General features: G+C 40.8%; 1 protein-coding gene across 1 annotated transcript in view; it reads right to left on the bottom strand.

Annotated features, from left to right (window-relative positions):
• Positions 1-4,801: 4,801 nt before the first annotated feature.
• Positions 4,802-24,354, bottom strand: part of plcg1 (phospholipase C, gamma 1) — a 32,899-nt gene continuing 13,346 nt past the window's right edge. Inside the window, exons 6-32 of the mRNA XM_044038795.1 lie at positions 24,124-24,208; positions 23,903-23,986; positions 22,818-22,840; positions 22,651-22,720; positions 22,455-22,556; positions 19,699-19,817; positions 19,082-19,167; positions 18,686-18,806; positions 17,090-17,258; positions 16,839-16,961; positions 16,382-16,483; positions 14,975-15,162; positions 13,998-14,198; positions 13,753-13,872; positions 13,006-13,186; positions 12,835-12,912; positions 12,640-12,743; positions 12,416-12,509; positions 12,073-12,145; positions 10,482-10,645; positions 9,773-9,869; positions 9,450-9,674; positions 9,201-9,349; positions 7,919-8,033; positions 6,262-6,423; positions 5,799-5,887; positions 4,802-5,150 (exon numbers count right to left, since the gene is read on the bottom strand). Coding sequence (XP_043894730.1) covers positions 4,869-5,150; positions 5,799-5,887; positions 6,262-6,423; positions 7,919-8,033; positions 9,201-9,349; positions 9,450-9,674; positions 9,773-9,869; positions 10,482-10,645; positions 12,073-12,145; positions 12,416-12,509; positions 12,640-12,743; positions 12,835-12,912; positions 13,006-13,186; positions 13,753-13,872; positions 13,998-14,198; positions 14,975-15,162; positions 16,382-16,483; positions 16,839-16,961; positions 17,090-17,258; positions 18,686-18,806; positions 19,082-19,167; positions 19,699-19,817; positions 22,455-22,556; positions 22,651-22,720; positions 22,818-22,840; positions 23,903-23,986; positions 24,124-24,208 — 3,406 coding nt within the window. The 3' untranslated portion in view covers positions 4,802-4,868. The remainder of the gene's footprint in view (positions 5,151-5,798; positions 5,888-6,261; positions 6,424-7,918; positions 8,034-9,200; positions 9,350-9,449; positions 9,675-9,772; positions 9,870-10,481; positions 10,646-12,072; positions 12,146-12,415; positions 12,510-12,639; positions 12,744-12,834; positions 12,913-13,005; positions 13,187-13,752; positions 13,873-13,997; positions 14,199-14,974; positions 15,163-16,381; positions 16,484-16,838; positions 16,962-17,089; positions 17,259-18,685; positions 18,807-19,081; positions 19,168-19,698; positions 19,818-22,454; positions 22,557-22,650; positions 22,721-22,817; positions 22,841-23,902; positions 23,987-24,123; positions 24,209-24,354) is intronic.

Genomic DNA, 24,354 nt, shown 5'->3' with positions numbered 1-24,354 from the left:
ATGATTGTAGTTTTTTTTGCCGATAAAAGAGTCGTGTAAACAATGGCCTTCAAAAGTTTCAAATTTCAAAAATATTATTTGATATGTATATTTCAGGTTGAAGTAGCTTTAAAAGACAGACTAATTTAAAGTGGAAACAAATATTAATAAGGAAGGTGGCATCTAGGAACAAATAAAGACTTTTTTTAAAGGAACTCTTAAGGGTTAAGTGGATTATTAATTTGGCAGCTATTTCCCATCACTATGATAAAACGTACAGTAAATACAGATATACAAGCATAAGGTATAAGAATGTGCAATATAGAGTTTCTTATATCCCCTTTTCACCAACTATATAAAAAAACACGACATAAAATTAGATTGAATTTGTGAAATTTGGAAATAATGTCAAAGTTCACTATTTTGTGACACAATTATTGCTATTTTATATCACTACCAAAAATTAGATATAAAATCAATCATAACGAAAAAAAAAAAAAACTTACCAAGGGTGCAGGTCCACATGAGCACTAAGGGGTTAATTTAGATTAATGGCAGAAAATATTCTAAAACAATCAACTTGGCAATGAATCAATGATTAAAATAGCGGCAGATTAACTTCAAACAGGAATATTTACTTTAAACCAACAAAATTCCAAATTACCGACTTCCTGTTGAGTTGAGGCCATGGTATCGACTTTTTTGTTGTTGTTTTAGTTGTTTTCAATTTTGCCTGTTTTATGCTGCTATAGAGCCCTTGAGCAACGCACGGATCCGGGAACTATGGCAATATCTCAGTTTAGCCAGACCTGACCTCCGTGTAAAATTTCAAGGGTTTTAATGCACGTTAATGCCCTCGAGAAAGACCGCAAAGCCACGGATAGAACAATAATCTGAAGGATTAACTATAGGGACTGAGCCACGAATGGCTGTTTCGGCCCCTGCCATTCATGGCTCAGGCCCCCGATAATGAAAGAAGTGAGTGAATTGTAAAGCAGAGAAGAACAACGTGGTGTTAAGTAGCATTTTATTTTTTCAGGCTTGAATATGTTTCATATGAAAGGCAAAACATTTTAAATGAATACTTTGTCCTCTCCTTAGTTGAGGCACATGACAGAGAGGTCGACTGTAAATGAGACTCGTTGTCAGTAAGAAAACAGACAAAAAAATAATAAAAAAAACTAAACTAAAAGGACACGCCCAGGCCCCGCCCACCTGCTCTCCATCACCGTGTTTGATTTCAAACCGATACAGTCGGGAAAAACAAACCAAACACAGCAGAGTCAGTGATGTTGTTGTTGATCCGCCGCGTCTGTGCAGGCGCTTTGAGTCCAGCAGGGGGCGCGTGTGACTTACGACGCGTACAAAGATGGAGGCACATGGACGTCAGCAAACAATCAGAGCAGTGGAGCGAGGGTGGGGATTAGCTCGTCACCGCCGACTGCACGAGAAGGTGACAATACGCTTCGACTTTGGGATTAAAAATTGGCACAAAAAAAAAAAAACAAATGAAGAAAAATTTAAAAAAAGGTTTCTTTAAAGACCTTAAATCATTCACTCCTGTCCCTGCTTTGACCTCATGAATCACCACCATATGGCTTCGGGTGTTTCTCAGTGTTCACACGTGACACTGAGCGACAATACTGAGCTGACGTCGTCACACAGAGGCGACGCCGTCCCATGACAAAACCTGCGAGAACGCGAACAGCGGGGATTAAAACGAACGCAGGCGTCCGGCAGAATTATCAACAACTACGACCACGTTTACGCCCCAAACGCGCTCTCACTGGAGCTGAAGACACACACACACACACACTAGAATGTTAGAAGTTAGAGGACGTGACTCCCGCGCAGTGGTTGATTTAAAGCTGCGGTCAGCGAGTTCAACCCGCCGTTAAAGGTCCAGTGCGTAGGCAGCAGATTGCGCTTGTTTCCTCTCTTTATACCAGACAAGCTTTCTCTTCATTCAAAAACACACACACACACACACACGCTTTGGTTGCTGTAGAAACAGGGGCCTCAGACTCAAAATGAACTTCTAGTCTGGTCAGGGAGGGAGTGAAAAAAGTCTCAACAATTCGGGGGGAAAATGAACGGTTTAGTGATATGGAAATTAAGATTATACCTCGATAATCCAAATCCAAATATTTAGCATGACACCGCACAGCATTTAAGTAAAGGTGTTTTGTTTTGATGTACACAGGAGTTCATTTAGGACGCAAAGTGAATCTGTAAATAACAAAAACTTAAAACATTAAATCAAAAAATACTTTGTAATTAAAACTCCAGACGAGATTGTATATAATCAAATGTTGAATTTAAATCATTTTAAAAATAAGGTGAAGGGCCGCAGGACACCTGGTCTACATGTATATTTTGATTTAATGTTTTAATTCTTTACAGATTCACTATCAAAATAAAACACTTTTACTTTGAAAATGCTGTGCAGTGTCATGCTTAATATTGGTATTAGCAACATCAGGACGGATTGTCAAGGTATAATTTTAATTTCTTAATCACTAAACTGTTAAAAAACTTTTTTTTTTCACTTGACCCCGGCCCCTCCCTTCCTGACCAGACTGACCAGAGTGTGAGGCCCCTGCTGGAGAAACAGGGGCATTTAAGGCATTAAAAACCAATACATTTTTAATTTTAAAGCGATTACACACTTACACAAACATACTTAAAGGACTTCTGTGTCATTTTAACTGATAAAAGTTACACACTGGAGCTTTAAATGGCTTTATACTGAGAGATCAGTTGTCACTGATGTCTCAGGGTCTCGTTTCAAACCCTGGGAGGAGCTCAGAGACGCACTGTGAACTCGAGTATGAACGTAACGAGTCTCCGCTCCGAGCAGAAACACATCGTCCGCATCACTGACGGCAGCTTTAACTCAATCTCACGGCAAAAGAATCGAGACAGCAGCAGTAGCACAAACGCAGTATTCCGCCACTGTGTGGCGCTGCAGGACAAAATATGGCAGAAGTGGTTACTTTGGACCTGAAATAAAACAACTGAGGAGACGTTTTCTTGGTGCTTACTTTAGTGCCAGGTTAAAATGTTGCAAATATGTCTATTTTGAAAATCGTTGAATCGGTTTACAGCTTTTTTTTTCATGAATAAAACAAGATTCTTGATCGTTTCAGCGTCTTAAATGTGAATATATTCATCGTTTCTTTGCTCCATGTGACAAAGAAATCATTCAAACTCAATCATTTTGGTTTGTGGACAAAAACAAAGACGTTCAAGAACATTTGACCAACATTTTTTAACGTTTTCTGACATTTTATGGACCAAACGATTACGCGATTAAAAGCGAAAATAATCAACAGATTAATAGATTATGACAATAATCTCTAATCCACATGATGAGAAACCTTCACTTATAAAGTCTGTCAATTTAGAGATGCACAGGACAATAATCTACAGCATCACAAATGAGAATGTGTTGAAATGAGCTCATAGAACTTTGATATTCCAGTATTTGAACATCACGTTTATGTGTGAAAGAGAATGATCCAATTCTCTGAACGCAACCTCGTTTTAGGGTCAAATTGAGAGCTGCAGCTAGCGATTATGTCCATAAAATATCAGAAAACGTTAAACTAATTTCTCAAATGTCTTTGTTTTTGTCCACAAACCAAAAAGATTTCTTTGTTACGTGGAGAAAAGGAACCAGAACATATTCACATCTAAGAAAACAATCAGGAATCTTGTTTTAAAAGTGAGAAAAAGCTTCAAACCGAATAATGCATTATCAAAATAGTTGAGGATTCATTTAGTAATCGACGATTAATCGATTAATCCAGCAGTTGTTTAAGCTCTAGTCCAATTTCTAGTCCCGGTGCTGCTCTGCTCTGCGACGCAGTAAAACCGTGAAGGAGACGAACGTATGAACGCGTCACACTGAACACGGAACGATGGGAATGTTGATTAGAAATTACAAGAGATAATAAAAACACATAAATCATGAACCACGTCCTTCTCTCGCTCCGCTTCCAAAACCAGGGTCACCATTTCCTCCTGATGCCATTTCAATGAAAACAAAATATAAAGATTTAAATAAAGGATCAGGGAGCAAAGAGGAGAGAGGGAGAGAGAGAGAGGGGGAGAGAGATGTTTAAACAGCCATAGAGAGCCCTCATGTTTGACACATATACATAAAAAAGAAGTCACATTATGAATGTTTTAAAGGTTTAAATAATCAGAATAATTAAAAACATGGATACAGGAACTCTTTGCGCTGCTGCTGCTGCTTTTCTCTGGCCAACAGCGGAGCAGGAATAAATATATAAATGTTCAGAGGATGCTGAATCGAGGAGAGCAACAGGAAATGGAACTGGAAACAGTTTCAAACTGAGGCCTTTTTTAAAAAGCTCTCTCTCTCGCTCTCTCTCCCTCTCTTCTTCTCTCCTCTTCATCTCCTGACTGAGCTGCTGCTGTTGTTCACACCTGACCACCTGCTTTATATGACCACTCCAACACTTCCTGTCCACAGCGGTCAGAGACCCCAATTCCCCCCCCACACACACACACACCTCTCCTCTCCTCGGGCGAGCGCTGAGTGAGCGGCGGGGTGGTCGGGAGAGTGAAGGGAGGGAGGGAGAGCTGCCTGAAATGTAGGCCAAAAGCGGTGGCGGGCGTTTCCATGGAAACAGTGTTCACAGCAGCGAGTGACATCATCGGTACGAGGAGAGGCGGCTGGGTGAAGAGGGGTAAGGTTGGGGAGGGGGTTGAGGGCTGATTGGCTTGGACTTAGACGCCTCTCCGCCACTCTGGTCCTCTGCAACATCCTGAGGTATAGACAAAGACAGGGGTGGGGCGGTCGAGAAGCTTCTCCCGTTTAAATGATAACAAACAAAAACAGCACAGTCTGGAACTGGAACTCACCGACTGTTCTGAGGGTCCATGTGGTCCAGCAGCGTCTCCTGGGAGACCCTGAAGTCGTCCAGAGGAGACTGGTAGCGAGACTCGAAGGAGGCGTCCATCCCTCTGAAGGCCAGAGCCTGAGCCGGAGACTGAGGGAGAGTGGACAAGCTGGAGGAGGACGTCGAGGACACCAAGCTCAGATCCCCGAGTCGCTCGCGTCCCCCGGCCTGCGCCGCTGCCGTCACCGTAGCGGCCCCGGCGGCGAGATAGGGACTCAAGGTGGTTTCTCCGTTCTCCTCCTGGGACGACGAGGACGAGCAGAGATGAAAATGATGTGAAGCTCATTCTCTGTTTCCACTCACAGCTGAGAGTCAGTGAATGTTATAACAGCAGGTGGAGCTGAACGGATTCTATTGATTCAGTTACACTGAAAACAACTGCTTTACAAGTCACTCGTGTGTGTGTGTGTAAAACAAAATTTCATGCAATGATGACTCCGCCCATGTTAAGTAGGTACTTTCTTATGCAACCTAAACCGTGGTGTGGCGAGGCGAGGTTGGACCATAGTGGAAAAGGGCAACATCCACAGTCCACTCTGTCTCTCTTTTGTCATTTAAAAGCTACTAATCTATCACTCGTCGCTCATCATGTGACACAAGTCTTACATCAGAAACAAACGTTCACATCCATCTATAAATTGCAGGAACGTCCGTCTGTGTGTCTGTGTGTGTCTGTGTGTGTCTGTGTGTGTCTGTGTGTGTTCCGACACAAATGGAATCAAATGGAAACAGCACAAGTTGTAGAGTAGGGACACGATTCAATAACCTTATGATTCCATCTACTCCTTTTCTGACTTTTGTTGTTGTTTTTTGGTGTATTATGTTTACATGTCTGAAAAGAAGCCTTCATTCATTCATTGAGGTCGGACTTGTCAAACCACGGCTCACCCTGCCTCTGATGACGTCCATGTGGACCAACAGAGAAGCCAACTCCAGATCCTCATTGTAGCTGTTCTTCAGAGGCACTGAGCGGTAACCTGGAGAGGAAACGGAAAACTTTTACAAGGACGACATCTTCAGTCGACTGTAGAGCTAATAATCCATCTTCCATTTAATAATAATCTGATAATGGATTCATAAAACCCATAATCGATCGTGAAGAAGACATTTGTGGAACGAGCGCTTGAAGCGGAAACCTATCTTCAGACTTTACCCATTAAATAAAAAGCACATTCATGTAATCGCTTTGGATTCTGTTGCAAACACAAATATTCTCCATGTGCCATTGATGAGGAATCTTTGTATAATTAACAGCATTAATTCTGTAAAAATGGTTTCAAAACCAAATAAGAGAGGTATTGTAACTGATTAAATTGGAATTGAATCGGATTGATTCAGGAAAAGACATTACCTGTCTTCAGACCATGAATGGGGAACGTGGCCTGGGCCAAGAAGTTTTGGTCGTTGAACATGTCGATCTCGTACACCACAAAGCGCAGGAAGGCAAAGGCGGAGTTGCACACGGTGAAACAGAACGGCTTCGGGGGCCACGTCGGGTTCAGACCATTATCAGCTGCAGAAGGAAAAAACAAACAAAAAACATGTAACCGCCAATCGAGAGAGAAACGGAGAGACGAAAATCCTGGAAAGTGCCCTAACACATTATAATTATTTAAATCACCATGTGTGTAGGTGTGTATGGTACGAGCATTTTCAATATTTTTAATATGACCATTTATTTTCTTGATACATTTTTTTGGTCCATAAAATGCCAGAAAAGAAAAGATTGAAAAATGCCAATCGGTGGTTCCCAAACGTCAAAAATAATAACGTTCTCAAACGTTTTATTTTGTCTGCAAACAACTACTTTCAATTATTAACCCTTAAGAGTACATTTTCCTGCCATTCTGTTTTTAATTGTTGAAAGAATATAGCTCAAATTTTCCAGAGAATATTATTTTCGGTAAACTTTAAATCTGTCATCTCAGTTTTTTAAATTAGCCTCAAATGGCTAAACTACGCAAGAGACTTACTAATTTGTTCCTAGCGGCAGAAAACGTCACCTACCCAGAAACTGCTGTAAAAACATAACATATTAATATTTTTTCCCACTTTAAAGTCAATCTTTTAAAGCTACTTCAGCCTGAAATATACATATCAAATATGAATAATAATTTTGAAATTTTAACTCTTTAAAGGCCAGTTTGTTTTCACGACTCCACTGTTGTTCTATCTAATGATATATATACTGTATTAATATATAATCTAATGGAAGTTTTTAGGGTTAAAATACAAACATGTGTACATGTATGTATGCATACCTGCATTTATTTATTTACACATTCTTTACATTGTGTGTGTTTTGTTTTTTTTTGCTATTGCTGCTATTTGAGCCCTTGAATGATTCCACTTTTATTTTTTAAAATGAACACCGAGTGGATTCCGGCTTATGACGAGTCAACGTCTCAGAGCTACAGCAGCAGGAATGTCTTGACTAGGCCAGTCATGGTAGCTGTGAAGATCTAAAGAGACTAGTGTGAATTTAAAGTAAAGTATCTCATACGTGCGCACGATAGAAAAATATCTTGTGCTACATAGTTTAATTATCTCTGCCTGAAATGTTTAAGGAGCAAAACTCAAAAAGAAAAGGACAGATTTGGAAGAAAACTTCTGGGGATGTAGGTAATTGTCGATATGGACATGGATAAAGGTTTAGATTTTAATAAAAAAGAACAAAAAACCTGTTGCTGCGTTACAATATTCTTATTTACCACTGATTCAGCTATGGATTAAATACCCCAGTAAGTCTTCAAGTCACTGACGTGATAAAACTCTGTGTTACACTTGCATGTTACACCTCTGGACTGGAACTCCACCCACGCACCACAGCAGTGTTTTCCCTTTTTGTTTCCCCCGCACATGGCTGTGTTGTTTGTACCACTTCCTGTTTTTCTACGACTCAATAGGAAATGACACTGGAGGACACTGAATCCAGTAAACAGTAAACATTTCTAATTTTTTACTGGCACAGAAACCTCTACGGAAACAGTTAGAGCTGCTCATCTCACCTTCTGAGTCAGTCTTTTGTTTGGCGCTGTCGTACTCGGCTCCGCACACCTCAATCTCGATCAGGGGACACACGATGCCGCGTCCGTGTTTGGGCAAGTGCCGTGCGCCCAAAACCTTCAGAGGACAAATAACACAGGTTAATGATACAGATTTTAGTGAGGAGAGTATTTTTACTCTATGATCTCTAAGTTATTTGGTGGAGATTCAATCTCTATGGACATCAGGGATAAAAAGAATATCCTTAGGAAGTCCAAAAAAGACCTAAGTCACACTCTCCATTGTTTTTGGCTTGGGCCCTGTTTACACCTGGTATTAACATGCGCCTCCAGTGTCCACATCGGTCACTGACGCTGCACATCAGACAGGCCTCCTCCCTGCCTGTTTTTAAATCTATTCTGAAAACGCAGGTCTTTTCATTGGCGTTTGACACTATTTAAGTTGTTGATGTTGTTTCCATTTGATTCTGTTTTTGGTTTTACTTATTTCATCTGTTTTTATTACGGTTTTTAGCCCACGTTTTAATATGTCTTTTAATTTATTTTAGTTGTTTTAGCTATTATGCCTTTTATTTATTCTTCTGTACCACACTTTGGTTCACTGTTGTCGTTTTAAAGTGCTTGGACCAACGTTTTTACGCTCACATAGCACCAGAGACTTTTTTGCATGTATTATGTTCAATGCGTCTCCGGTCAGATCAGATAAGTTTTCCGTCTTGTGTATTTACACCTGTAAATACATTTTAATGAGGTGTATTTTGGTTTTATTTCTATTTTGGTTGTTGTTGTTATATTCCTTAAAAAGGAATACTTCATTGCATTTAGCTTTGTATTACTAGAATAGGGGAAAATTGTGCTTCCCAACCTCAGTTTCCCCTGAGTTGAGAAATATCTTCATTCTTTTCTTTGTTATTTGCCCACCAGTGACACTTGGTGCTGTTAGCATAACTGTTGGTGGACAATGTTTACATTCTGGGAATGAGGTCCCGTCCCACTACGAGTGGCAGTGCAGAATTAGCTTTGCAGTGGGCACGTAACAAAGAAATGAATGAAGATAATTCTCGACTCAAAGCTAAATGCAAATCGGTGAAGTATTCTTTTAATGTATAATCATCATTATTATTGTTCTTTCTTTTTAAAGTATAAACACTGTAAGATTGTTATAAATGAAAAATACAAATACTGTAAATGTAAAATTATAAAGTATAGATTTTAAAAAAGAAAAAAAGAGACAAATGGAGAATTCTGTGGACATTCCTCTACATGCAGTCACTCCTTCTCATACCTCGATCACTAGAGTGACTTCTTCAAGGCCTCGTAACGTTTGTCTGTCAAACGGGTCAAAGTTCTCGTCCCTCATGATGGGCGGCTGAAGGACGTAGCCACTCCTTCCATTCAACATGAACAGAGCCTGGTTCATCTGCATGGGTTTGTCTGCAGTTGAGAGAGAGAGAGTCAAAAAGCAAGTTGTGTAAAAGCATTTTCATCAAACAATGCTGCTGATCTGCTCTGAAAGAGAACAAAGATTCAGTACCTGCTGTCTGGAAGTTGAGTGCTACCAGCTGTGACCCGCACAGCCACATGGGCAGTGGGTCATAGTTGGAGGAGTCCAATCTCTGGCTTCTGGGGTAAATCCTGGACAGCTGGAGTCGATTGTACTGCAGGAACTTCTTTCCCTTAATCTTGTTGACGTACTTCTCCGCCTTGGTCTCTGGGAATGAGGACATGTCCCGGAAACAGGCTCGCTCTGTGCCAATTTCTGACAGGGCGACAGGGGAGAAGAGACAGAGCTGACCTGCCTGCACTGGTGCTGCTGTGTGTATTCATCTCTACTGAGAGTGAGTGTAATTCACTTACTCTCTTCATCAAAAGGCACAGGCCTACAGTAGATGACCAGATCGGATAATTCCAGTGCAATCTTCTTCCTCCTCTCCATCATCTTCCCCTCTTCCAGCTGTGCAGAGAAACAACTTATAATTCAGCTACAACTAGTGATGGAACGACAAAATATTGCTTACTTAAAACATATTTAATATTCAGTAGCACTGTGAAATTTTCCCTCTGCTCTTCATTGTAGGTTATGTTATTATATTTTTTTCTATTCTATTTTATTGCAAGTTTTTCCTTGTGCATTTTTATATGAAGCACTTTGATTAGCTTATAGGTTTCGTAAAGTGCAGTATAAATAAACATTGACTGATTGATTGATTGAATAATGGAAAAAGTCAAACCCAATAGCATCTGAAACCCCTAAATATGGCATAAGTGCTTCGCTACATACAGGCAACATTTTGTAAAGAGTGATGTCCATCACCGTCATGTGAGTGTACTGTTGAAATGGCTGGTTATAAATATTGTCATAATATCGCATTGTGATTTTAAATATCGGGATAATATCATATCCCGACTTCAAATATTGTGATGATATCACATCATGACTTTAAATATCGTGATAATATAGTACCGTTCCTTTAAATATCGCCACGTTCCAGTGAGAGGGTAAATAAACTGACATGACCTCATAACTCAATTCTCGTTTCTGTCATTTTGTACAGTGTTAGTTCACCTTGGCCTCGGACGTCATGGCGACATCGCGGATCTTGGCCACCCATTCCTTGAGCTCCTCGTGGCTGCTGGCAGCGACGTCCAGCACCGGGCCCGTCCTCATGGACATGTTAGGCACCAGGGAGAAGACATGCGGTCTGCTGCCTTTCCCTTCAGTACGCACAACTGCAAAGAAGAAGGCCGCGGATTAGAAAAGCAATAAAAGAATTCAGCATTCAGAGAGCACAAACATCCACCAAAGACCCCTCAGTTTACCCCAGAGTCAACCATAGTCAACCAATTGAATGAATGGAAAAATATGAAAGAAGAAGACAATTAAACAATGTGTCATTTCCACTCTTGGTCCAGTAGCAGGGATGGGAATCACAGGGTGACTCAATATGATTTAATATGCTGTACAACACGGGCCATGATAAGAATTATCATCTTATTGTGATAAGAGATTCCGCCATAGTCAATAGTGCAAGACAATTGAATAACAATACTTGTATTATTTAAATTATAAATACAAAATGCACTTTGAAAAACAAAATTAACTTCTGTTCTCTTTACCCTCATTTCTGTAATAATCACTGTAATGAGTCATGAAGTAGTGACATATTGATAATCGTACTTTAGGAGACAAAGATATGTTGTACAGCTGCAGCTAACGATTATTTTATAATCGATTAATCTGTTGATTATTTTCACGATTAATCGAGTAATCGTTTGGTCCATAAAATGTCAGCATTGTCAAACCTGGAAATGATGCAAACCAAAATGCTTCAGTGTTCAATGATTACTTTGTTTTATGTAGCAAAGAAACTATTCACATTTAAGAAGCTATTCTAATCATGAAAAAAGCTTCAAACCGATTATCGATGATCAAAATAGTGGACGATTCATTTGGTCATCGATTAATAATTGATTAATCGAGTAATTGTCTCAGCTCGATTAAGTGGTTTAAATGTTTGGTCAATAAAACATCAGAAAACAGAGGGGAAAAAAAACTGTAAAATGTAAAGAAAATCGCTACTGCAAATATTAGCCAATTTGAAAACATCAACTTAAATAGTTAATCCACTATCATAAAAACTACAGATGAGTTTCCACTTGATGGGCTAATAAGTAGACGCAGCTCTGGTGATGAAATGCTAATATATTATACGCAAAGAAAGAACCTGGTACGTCGTACGTAAATCTTTTCTAAACCTCAGCTTTCTCACTTTCTACATATTCAAACAATGGATTCTCTCACGGACCACTAGATGGCGCATGAGAGTCGTGGACAGACAGAAAGAGGACTCATGAGCTGATGAGCACCGGCCTGACAACAATCACTGACAGCATGTGCCAACACTAATGGGCGGTGTATTGACTGGACTGGGTGATGTCAATAAAATACCAGTTAGAGAGTTGCGAGGGAACGCAGCAGTCATGATCAAACCGTATGGACATAGATTAATAATGAATGAGGCTGTTAATGGACGAAAAAGACCGTAAAGAAAAACAAGAGTTCAGAGATGATGTGTAAGCATGTGATGTCCAGAAACAGGGAGGTGACTGCCGACTCAGCAGCGCCGAGTCAAACAGGACATGGAGAGGTCACTCACCAATCTGACAGGAAGACACATCCATACTTCCTCTCAGCAGATCTCCAAGAGGGCTGTTCTCTGTGATCTCCTGCTGGACAGAGGAGGAGGATTAGACAAGACGCTGCATCTGTCTCTGAAGTTATGATCCACAGTACACATGAATCTCTTGAGGCCTGAACGGAGCACAGGTGTGTGTCTGTGTGTGCTTTTGTGAGGACATTTTGTCTGGTCCTCACAACCTTTAAAAGGACTTTTGAGGGTTAGGACTTAGTTTTAGGGTTAGGCATAATATCCATGAGTGTCTTGTGTAGGAATGCTGCATGAGAATGAGTGTGTGTGTGTGTTTGGGTTTGATTCTCACAGTTCTGTCAGGCTCTGCAGCTGAAGGACTGATCTCCTCCACATAATTGGCAGGAAACCACAGCTGCTTCTTCCCTCCACAGTCTCCCTTCCACCTGAGAGGAACAGAAATGTAAGATACATTAACTAAGATACAAAACCAGTGACAGGAATCCCAGTTTTAGATCTGGATCGTAGTCCACATTTGTGATCTAAATGGATTATTTAATCATGCCGATCGCTCACCATCCTCCTTCCTGTTTGTCGACATTAGAGATGATGGCGCTTTTGGTGAACGAGAGCTCGTCGTCTCTCTGAGCCTTGTACTCGTACATGGCTTTCACTGTGCACTGACGAGACAAAACAGAGGGTTTTAACATGTCAACGCCGTCTCCATGATACACACGTCCAAAAGGGGCTGTTCTTAAATACATGACCTACCTTAAATGTTGGCATTTGGTTCGCCTCCACGTAAAAGCCTGGATTCCTGCCTTCGTACAGTGACCCGTAGTCTGGCTCCTGTTGGTTTTCACCATAAAATTGCAGGACTCTCCGTTACTCCCTGTGTATTAATGTCTATAAAATGTGCCAAGGTTGCACAAGTGTACTCACAGCAGTGCCTATCTTCTCCAGTGTGTCCTCGTTGATGGGGTAACGTAGCTTCATCTTGCGGTACAGAGGGTGTTTCTCATAGTAGCTGATGAGATCAACTAAGCTGTCGAACTCTGAGGTGCCCAGCACCACAGTCTGACCTGCCTGCTGTACGCGGCAATGTTTTATCTTTCCCTCAGCTCTGTGGAGAAACCACACACACACACACACATATCAACTCCTTTCTGAATATTTGTTAATCAGAAAAATCAAAATTTTTATGTCTCTGCAAATTTTAAACAAGACAGAATAACTATGGAAATAGTTGTTTGTAGAGTCTCATTTCCAGAACAGAGAAGCTGAGATAATCTCTCCCTGAAAATCTCTGAAACTCTCCGTCCGTATAAACATAATATTTTCATATTTTCAAATAGTCGGGCTCTTTTTTCTTAACTATCCTAAAAAATGTGGGTTAAACGACAATTTGATTATAAAAAAACAAATACGCATATTCACCTACACTCATTTCCATGTGGACGGGTCTCAATTAAAACAGACAAAAGGATTATTTGTTTAGTATATGTATTTCACTCTGGTTGTTGTTAAGTGCTTTACAAATAAGGTTGGATCGGAAGTTACATTTTCTCTCAGATCACCTGATTTACATCTACATTTACATACAGAAAAGTTATTAATGAAATGATTAAACATTAACACTAAAAACATGTCATATACCCCAGCTTTAATGAGGTAACAAGACTAAGATACCTGAAGGAAATGGCAAACGAGTTGGGTTCTGCCCTCTTCCTGACGAGGAACGCTCCGTCACGAGGAACCCTCATCAGCATGTTCTCAGCATGACTCCTGGAGAGGTTTGCGTGGTACCACCTTAAACGAAACAATGAAAGACAACAGTGAGATGATCAAATGACCATTTCACTTCCTCCCCACTGAAATACAGTTCTCCTGTGCTTCACACAACAACATGCTCTCCAGTCTGTGCCCAGACTCACTCTTTGCTTTCATGGGCATTGGTCTGAGGCACTGGCTCCGTCAGCTTCATCTCAAACTCATTGCACCGCAGCGCCACCTGTTGGTAGTGGGTGATCAGGGCGAAGAGCGTGTCAAACACGAGGTTGTCAGTCAGGTAGAACTTCGGGCTGCCGGCCTCCTGACGGGAGTGGATACGACAATGCTGCACCCGTCCAGAACGCCTGGCAAAAAAAACATTATTATTAATAAAAAAACAGCATTTCTATTTCCCTTAAAGATACTGCACTTAAAAGAGCATAGGCATTCTGTATGTATATCGTGTTTCCTTACATTATGTGAATATCAGAAAGAGAGAGCGATGACAAAATCCAAACCGTGACAACAATCAGTGATGAATCTGCGAGAGTGCTTCACTCAGCAGCATGATTTAAATTCAACTGATCCCATTGATGTATAGAGTATGTCATATAAAGAAATATAAGAATGGAATAAGTATATATTTTTTAGCTGCCTTCAACTGTACGTGTGTAGGGGGAATGTTACATTACATTACATTACATGTCATTTAGCAGACGCTTTTATCCAAAGCGACTTACAATGGAATCAAGTACAATTAGCCAGGGGTGGAATCGAACTTGCGACCATGATGTCTTTGGTACACAAGGTAGGGTCTTAACCACTGAGCCACTCCACCCCAATCGAATGTTGAATTAAGATAATTTTTTCAATCATTTTCAATTCATTTCCAAATTTTTGAAAGCAAACACAAAATTTGCATTTTCAATTCAATTCAATTCAATGAAAACCGAGATCAGCAGTGTGCTCTGATGTTTAGTGTGGAGGGGTCCTGAGGCAATAAGATAAAGAAGATGATATTTATGATTTGGGAAAGTTGTAAAATGGGTTCGATTTGACAGAACACCAGAGGAAAACTTTGTATCATTACCAATAATCGTGTATAAATACTTTTATGAATGTAAAATCATGTGCACTGTACCAGAATGACAGTGTGTAGTCTCCCACAAAGGTCTCACTCTCTCTGACAAGGAAGGAGCCATCGGGAGCTCCAGTCTCCAGGCAGTATTCGGACAGCAGCCTCTCCGCGATCTGCCGCCCGTCTCGCCCTGCGCCCAACTTCCCATGGAACCATTTCTCTGTTACATGCTGGTCCATACCATTAGACACCTGGGGGGGGGTTGGAAGATGGGAGAATTTGGGTGCCTTTAATGCTTTTACAAATGATAACACTGCGAAAAAGATGCATCAAAGGCCCCGTGAGCACACAAAAACAGTTTGATGTAGGAAACTGGACTTGCTTGAGTTAAGATGAAGGCGTTTCACCTCTCACCTTAAGGTATTTAACCTCTGAGGCCGAACCCTGCATAGAGAGTCGTAACAAAGTCCAGTCGCCTACAGCTAACCACAGAAGGAGACTATGACTTAGATGACTGAGAACCTACACAGACATGCTCATTAATATGTGTGTGAATTGAAGCCACACCCATACTACACTTTGTACTACACTAGTTCAAAAAGACACAATCTGCCTCCAGATAATTGTTTCACCTCCGTATCAGGAGTAATCTGAGCAGATACCAACACACCTGCAAACATATCACAAGACCAATCGCATTCTGAGTCTGGGGAGAGCGTCACTTTGCATTCACGCATGGCTGCGGTTCTAATCATGATAAAATCAAGTTCTGCATCAGTGTAGCATTCTGAGCACACGTGCTAATTCTTGATTTCTTGCCAATCGTTTGCCTTCTCTTGTATGGTCTTGTTGTTTGGACCGCCGACTGTTGTGCTATCAGGAGCATGTGTGTGTACAGTACTCAAACTGTGGGTGTGTCCGCACAGAGCCCATGTGGACAACCACGAAAACGAATGACAACATGTGCGGCATATGAACCTGGAAAAACTCCTCCATTCAAAGGGCCCCAAAAACACTGTGTCCAGAGTAGAACTGCAACTAACGATTATTTTCATAATCGATTCATCTGTTGATTATTTTCTTGATTAATCGTTTGGTCCATAAAATATCAGAAAACCTTAAAAAATTTTGATTGCTGTTTGTCAAACACTAGAAATGATGATGTTCTCAAATGTCTTGTTATGTCCACAAACCAAAATGATGAGTTTTTAATGATTTCTTTGTTATCCAGAGCAAAGAAATTAAGAAAACACTCACACCGACATTTACGAAGCTTAAACAATCGAAAATCTTGTTTTAATCATGAGAAAAAGCTTTGAATCAATTAAAGGATTATCAAAATAGTTGTCAATTAAGATCTATTTTAAAACAGCTGTGGATATGGCCTCAGTGTGAAGTTTGCTTTTGAGCGAACAAATCAGAACTTGAGCTCCACATCTCCCACATGTACGACAGCAGCAGCAGACTCACCTCTCTGTGTTCCTCCTCATCATCGTTCCCCTGGTTATTGGACGTCTCTTCTGAGTAGTAGATTTTGCTGCTGGTCAGGACAAAGAAATGAGGATACCACTCCTGAGGGGTGAAAAAAGCAGAAGAGGCGGTTTAACCAATGAGAAGATTACGGAGTCGGAGAGTTGCACTGAAAAGTTACAAGAGCGAGCCTTTTATACAGAATTCAACTAGGCAGGAAAAGATGAAAAAATGACAATCACACAGACGGTCACAATAAAAACATGACAAGGTGATACATTTAGGTTAGATTAGCTGGAGTAAGTTGTGTGTGAGTACAGTGTTGTGTTTGGATGTTTGTGACAGCTAAAATAACAAAAACATGAGATCAGCAAACAGACTAACTGGTTCAATTTAGACACAACGTCCACCTCAAGCAGCTTCCAGACTCCAATCGAGACCTTGTGAACATGCTTACATGGTTAATGGGGTCTTCCAAATAGAGGAGGCCATTTTTGATGGAGTTACTGATGTCATTCTCCGAGTAGGGCGTGGAGGTGGACACCTCCTCGTAGGCGCTACCTTCTGCAAGTTTCTTATGCTGCACATAATGCAAAAAAAAAAAAAAAAAGACGAGGACAGGGAAGAGAGATGCAGATTTATAATCAGAGAAATTACTCAACCGAGAATCAAATAACGTCTCATCATGACTCTAAGTTTATTCCCGACCTTGATCAGAATTTTCCACTTGAGCTGGTTAGGTGAGGGCAGGCCATCTGCCGCGATGTCCACTGCCTTGGTCAGGAGCATGTCTCCAAACACCTTCTTAAAGTAAGTGGCCATATTCCTCTGCTGCACAATACTACAGTGATCCTCAATGGACAGGATGACGGGGTAGCTGACGAAGGAAGACGGATTTAGAATTAGAAGGATGGTTCAGGCAGTTTTTTTAAGTGTGGTTGTACTGAAAGACTTATTTTAACCACATAACAAGGCAACAAGGCTCACCTAATAAAACAAACACCTGCCCAAATGTACAAGTGTTATATATGTGCTCTGCTCACAGGGACACAGCAGCTGCAGGTCTACTGCTGCCTCACTTTGACAAGTTTGTGTCATTCAGGTGAATCTGAACATGGGATTTTAAACACTTGAGTCACAAAAAAGTGGTGGTTCACATTATTTGTACCCAAATGTTTAAATGCACTTATTGTAAGTGGCTTTGGCTAATAGCGTCTGCTGTTAAAGTGGCAAGCTTATACATAAGACTTTCTGCTTTTTTTTGTGTGTCCCTTCTGCAGCCATGTTTTTATGCTTAGAGTGAGCCCACATGCCCCAGGGAGGCTTATTTAACCACAGTTGAGTTTCCCCTTTCATCTTCACGTAGGCGTGATTTTCTATCTAACTTTATTAGAGTTGTTCCGATTCCAGTATCAGAAATGCCTCCGATACTGTCGAAAATATTACATCGGTATCGTCGAGTACTGGAGTCCATGCACCGATACCATGTAATTTATTAGAGCTCCATTAGCTCTGACACGGTTCTTCTTCACCGCTCTTGAAACAGTAGCGCTGTGCTGTTTTAGAGGTGTGAAGAAGAACTGATCACCCGACACCTGTAGACAAGGAGCTAACGTTAGCTCATCATGTCGGCGGTTTGGCAGTATTTACCAGTTAGCTCTGTTACCTACAGTCAAACCGGAGCAGACCGTTTATTAAACGAAAAGAGCAGCGATACTAACTAACCAGCGTACCTGTGTCCTGCGTATGTATGCCTCTGTTTTTAAAGTTTAGCGTTACTTCAGAGACTCATTTTAACAATCTGGAGTCATGTAACAAATGATGTCATGCGCGTCCTTTCCTGGTCAGTCGTCATGGAAACATGAAGCTCTGCCAGTGCTGCGGCGTTTGGACCAGAGTCAAAACAAACGTACAAGCTGAAAAACGAAATAACATATCACTGGTAAAAAAAAAAAAGTGTCCATTTGCTGTATTCGTTCATGTTTTACAGAGGGTTTAACCTGAGCCAAACCTTACCACCAATGATAATCATATCACATGCAGGCGTAGTATGATATATTTTTTATGACACACTGGTATCGGTACTCCGTATCGGCCGATACTCACGGCACAAGTATCGGTATCGGGAGGGAAAAAATGGTATCGGAATATCTAAACTTTATCACACTGCGATCACGAATGATGTCAAAAGCAAGTCTGCCTACATTTTTGTGTCACACTTAAAACCCTCTCATCTTATTATCAGTGACCGCTGCAAGAAAAGAAGGACACAAGGAGTGGGTTGTTGCTTTCATGGACACTCACTCGGACGTAACAAAGGCGTGCTCTTTGATGGTGTTCAGGACATCGCAGAACTTGATTTTTGTCGTGAGGGTGTGTCCGTGGTAGATGACGGGCATTACATCAGGACCATCCCAGCAGTCCACTGAAAATAAACAAACATGAGTGTGAAAGTTCATAGGATGGATGTGATTGTGTACGACTGTGTGTGTACATGAGGTTTTACATAGAAAACCTGCTCGACAAGGCTTTGGCGTACGTAATCTACAGTGCTGTTATGCAACAGAAAAGTGTGCGAGTGTGTGGGTCTGGGTGTGGCTGGCAGCAGCTGCTGAAAAGAGTTGCACTTGTATGCTGCAGAGAGTTAATTACCGGGTTGAATGTCACATGATTTACAAGTGTGCGTTTGTGTCTACTCACATTCAATGCAGCGGCAGCCCATCCTCAGACAGCGAGCATAAGCCTCCAGGGATGACTCGCTGGAAAACTGGTCTCCCGTCAGGTAGCTGAAAATAAACAAGTAATGTCAACATACCAACACGAACACACACACACACATCTAACCAGTCTTTCTCAAAAAGGATTCACACGTCATACACTGCAACACAAACACACACAGTCTACGGAGGTGCCTCAACTCATAGATACTGCAAAGTCAAAAGAACATCTTTTCTTTTTCTGTGTGTGTGTGTGTGTGTGTGTGTGGCTTTAACACAGTTTACTCATTCAGGAGGTGGCAGTTTTTAATTCCACTGCTCCAGTTCCTGCTGGTTCCAGTATTGTTTCATAGCTGATGCAGAAGGTTATCGTCTGAACTGCCTTTCACACACATATTTTTCAATAGCAGGAAAAATACACTTCCCTGCCTGGGTCTCATTCTGCTGTTAAATAATACACTTTTATCTGAGGTGTTCCCCCTTTTTTTTTTGGATAGAGGTTTTCGAGGTAGGATGCCAGACGTCAGTGTTCCCAGGCTGTGATCACAACTGAATTGAACTGAATTGGCTGAACTGAATGTGAGAATGTGCCATTCTTACGTGTTGTGCGAAGAGGAGATCCAGTAGTGGGACAGAGGGTTGTTCATATTCTCAGGGCACACTTGGTCTAAGGAGGAATCCCAGATGGTGTTCTCTTTGGAGAACAGATAGGTCAGGAACTATGTGGGGAGAAAGGAGAACTATGACAATGATACTCAAACACATGCAGACTTCACCAATGTGTTACTGAGAAGTGTCTTCACGACATGAAAGGATGGTGTTGAGCAACACTTTAATGTGTCCAAACATTTAAAAAGTGTAAATACAGCTTAACATTGAACTTCACACTGACAACTCCAACGGATATGACAAGGTAAAAAGAAACGATAACACAAAGCCAAGAGTTTCACTCAGTAGAATTTTAAGAGGTAACTGAACACTCGTTAGCTCAGTCCTGCAGGACACACTTGCCATTGTCTGGTTCTACCTTGGACCAAATGGATGTTCAGTCTGCATTTGCAATAAAACTACATTTTAAAGTAGTCTACTCATCTGTCAAAGCATACAAAGCAAAAAACTCAATCACAGTTGCAGTCAAATCCCTAACTAAACTTGGATCATAAGAGTTATAAATGGTTGAGAAACAGAGCAACTGTCCACAAGTGACAGGTACACAGAGCAGAGCATGACAAAGATAGAACTGTACTGCATACCACTCACACACAGCTGCAGCTGGAAGAAAGGTCACGCTGCCTGGTGGAGGTATTGACAAAAGCACTGGCACACACACATACACATACACACACACACACACACACAAGTAAGCACCAGACAAACTGCACGCAGATCCACAAATGTCCACAGAGATTCTGCTGCCAGCTCCCTTGTCTAACCTCTGGATGATGTTTGAATGACCTCAGGTGAGGCGATATCATTCTACTTATTTTCATTTAAAAAAATGCATATATTCTGTTGTAGATGAGCCTGCTATCCAAACAGTTTGAAAACTCTAAATACACTCTAAAATAAAAATATCTACCATTTAGGATCTGTATTACATGCCCAAAATACAGTTATTATACTAAGCATAATTACACATGTTCCAAACAAAGACATTGTAATATAAATATGGCCCAATTCTGCTTTAAAAGAAGTGTTAAGTGACTTTTGTATCCCTTTTTATATATATATATATATATATATAATTTTGTTGTTTCCATGTCAATTTATAATTATTATGAATGCAACAATCACAGATACATTATCACAATTATGACAATATCCAAGATCTAAGACCATATCTACTCCCAAGTGGTGACATAAAGAAAATATGGATATATTGCTCAGCCGTACTGCAGAGCTACATTTTAGTCTGCACAGGCAGAAATCGAGACCTTCAAGTCTCGATTTCAGTCAAGTACAAGAAATATTTTCTGATAATCACAGAGAAAATCTGCTTCCTGTTTACACCTGACACACAGTATGAGATTTGGTCATGTGATATATATATTTTTAGGTGGTGTGTTAGTATGGATAATCTATAGTAAATTAATGGGCAAGTGTCCTGCTTCCTTTGCTCAAACGCAGGCCTAGATCCTGGAGATTCTCCTACTCTTGTAAACACAATTTATCATGCATGAACAGCTAATTCTAGACAATGTCCAGACCCCATATCTACAGATATTATCCAGAGTTTATGACAGAAAAGTGTTCGTTATGAAACTGCAGGGGGACACATTACATTACACAAGCAGATTTTCTTTGGGATTAAGTCTGTACACAAACACTGTTGATAAGACACACTGTTATGTTGTCCTATCAGAACACTGAACCACTGCAGCTCAAGAAGCGCTGAGGTAATAACTGGACAACAATGCACAAATAACTTCATTATTAGATACATTTTAATGGAAATATCTATTATCCTTAATTATTTCTCATAAATTAGGGTTTTTCTAATCCATTATTGTGTGTCACTGCTTCCTCCAGCACAACTAATCAATGTAATGTATATAAAATGCACAAAATTGTTTTGATATCTTTCTTTATTTACACCTGTTCATCCCTGCTCCATGACCTGGGGGCCACTGAAAAATCCAACTTTTTGAGAAAAAGCCATCAAAATAGTAATATTTATGATGATTGTTCACATAATTTCAAGTGTTTGTTTTGATGTGGAACAATAGTTCACAATATAGACGTATTAACGAAAAACAAAAACATACAGAAATAACTCACTATAACGTGGTGGGCCACAAACAATTGATTGGGGGGCTGCAAGTTTGAAGTATTTTAATGGTACTTTCTTATTTTATGAATTGTTTTATATTGCTTATTTTATATCCAAGTGTAGTATTTGTCTGATCCAGACTCAGCATCAGTAACAAGTGAATTCAATAGGTTTATATCTTTCTATACATACGTCTGTCTTTTCTTCTTATTAACAATAGTTTTTTTTGGGGCATGGAAAGACTGCACCGGCTCCTCCAGAGTGGCTCGCACCAGCAAAATCTCACTTTTTTTTCGTTTTTCTTTTGTCAGTCACACATTTATGTCGACCACAAAAAACATCTCCATCCTACAACACCCTGTATCTGTGTGGGTGAAGGTGCTTTAGGCCAAGATTACAGCTGCCCATGGTAAATGTCTGAGCATCTCCCACCCACGCTGACAATGAGGGGTGCTTTCAAAAACATAACAGGCAACAATGTTTAGCATTTTTTCCGCTGGTGAGGAGAGCCCCTTCCCCCCCAAAAGAAGGTGAGAAAAAAGCAGTGGGAAAGGAAAGTGTGAGAGGTGGTGAGTAGTGTGTGTACCTCATCTTGGTGGAAATAAGGCTGCTCCACTTCTCTCAGAGGGTCTTTCAGATAGGTGAACATAAACTCCTGCACCTTGTTGTTGTCTGTCGCCCACATTTCCTGCAACAAACACGAGACTTGTTAGAGCATGAATTACAGTACATTTAAAAAGACAACAAACAAACAAACATCTGCAATATGAGAATATTACTACCTTCTGAGAGTCGAGGAGGAAGCTCTTCAGGTCCTCGAGGGATATCCTCTGTTCTGGTCTGTTAATGAACCTGACAAAGAAAGTCATCAAAAATAAACCACACACACACGTGACACTGCAGAAAGATACCCTGTGTTTGCGCGTGAGTGAGTTTGTCCTTTGTTTACCTTTGTAGAAATGGGATCTCCATCTGAAAGATTTGACAAAACAGAAACATTCCAGTTAATTACACTGGCTTCAACTAAAGAGGTAAAATAGATAGAAAAAAATGCTGTGCTTTCAATATTATTCTAATTTTAAATATAATTAAATAACTGTATATGCTGCTGGAAAAAAAGAAGAAAAAGGCCGACAATTGGACTAAAATTTGATATGTGGGCCTTGACAATTGACTCTGAAAATGCCGTGTCGTGCCCATCCCTACTATAGACCAGGCAGTGTAGTTCTGGTCCTTGATTATTAATACTAGGTGCCAAAGTATCATTACATTACATTTAGCACACGCTTTTATCCAAAGCGACTTCACAAGAGAATTGAGTACAAGGGGTGGAGTTGAACTTTTGACCATGATGTCTCTGCACACGGGCAACTGGTCTTAACCACTGATATACCCCAAGTATTGGGGTGTTCACATCTTCGTATATTGAAATTTTCCTTTTTGATAATGCATGTTTATTACTTATTATCTTTATCTTTACTGTCTTGCTGCCGTAACAATGCAAATTTCCCCTCTGCGGGACAAATAAAGGGCTATTTTATCTTATCTTATCATATCAATAATCACATCTCATCAAGAAGAGTCAGGATTACGAAACATTGTCGTATCAATACTTGTCCCACCCAAGCAGAGGTAATGTTAATGAACATATCGCAGCCCCCCACATCCTGTACGGGGCTGAGGGGCACTGAGGTCATCCATTTAATCTGACCTCAGTTTGCCTGCCTGCCTTCTCTGTTGTTTGTGTGTGTGTGTGTGTGTGTGTGTGTGTGTGAGTGTGTGTGTGTGTGCGTGTGTAAATGTGTATAAGTGGATGTGTGAGTGTGTGTGTCCTAATGGTCTCCACCAGAGGGGTTTGCTGGGTTTTTAGCTGGTGTATATTGATCTCACAGCCATTTGAGAGCAGACAGATTGGGAGTGGGGGCGGTGGAGGACGCCTTGGCGGGGCATCAGATGGACAAGAAGCTGGAAGGATTGAAAATGCTTGAGGTACACAGAACCGAATCTGTGGATCCGTCGAACGACTGCACTTACATTTTTCTGCGCGTCGAACATGAGGCTGCGATAGAGGTGGGCAAACTGACTGAAGGACACGTCTCCGTTCCTCAGCTCTGTGTCCTGAAAAGAAAAGAATGGGGGTAAAAAAAATGACAGATGACAGTGAACCTTCCACTCTCACATATTAACAGTGAAAGGAAAGTGGGCAGAAAGAAGGGAGTGGAGCGGGGGTTCACTGATAGAGAGGAGGTGTTTACCGGAAATCTCTCTCGGAGGAATCTCATGTTGGGCACCCTGTAGTTGACCTGGCTCAGCATGCTCTTCAGATCCTTACAGGATATCCTAAACACATACACACTTTTTTTTTTAGTTGGAACACAAACGTGGACATGCACATACAATGCACATGTAGACACGGCGTAAAGCGACACACAACACATTGCCTCCTTGTGATCTGCTGAGCCCTTTTGTATTCATTTTTTTTTACT

Source organism: Solea senegalensis, linkage group LG11, assembly GCF_019176455.1.
Source record: "Solea senegalensis isolate Sse05_10M linkage group LG11, IFAPA_SoseM_1, whole genome shotgun sequence".
NCBI lineage: Eukaryota > Metazoa > Chordata > Actinopteri > Pleuronectiformes > Soleidae > Solea > Solea senegalensis.
Note: the sequence above shows the minus strand (reverse complement) of the source record. Positions and strands in the feature narration are given on the sequence as shown.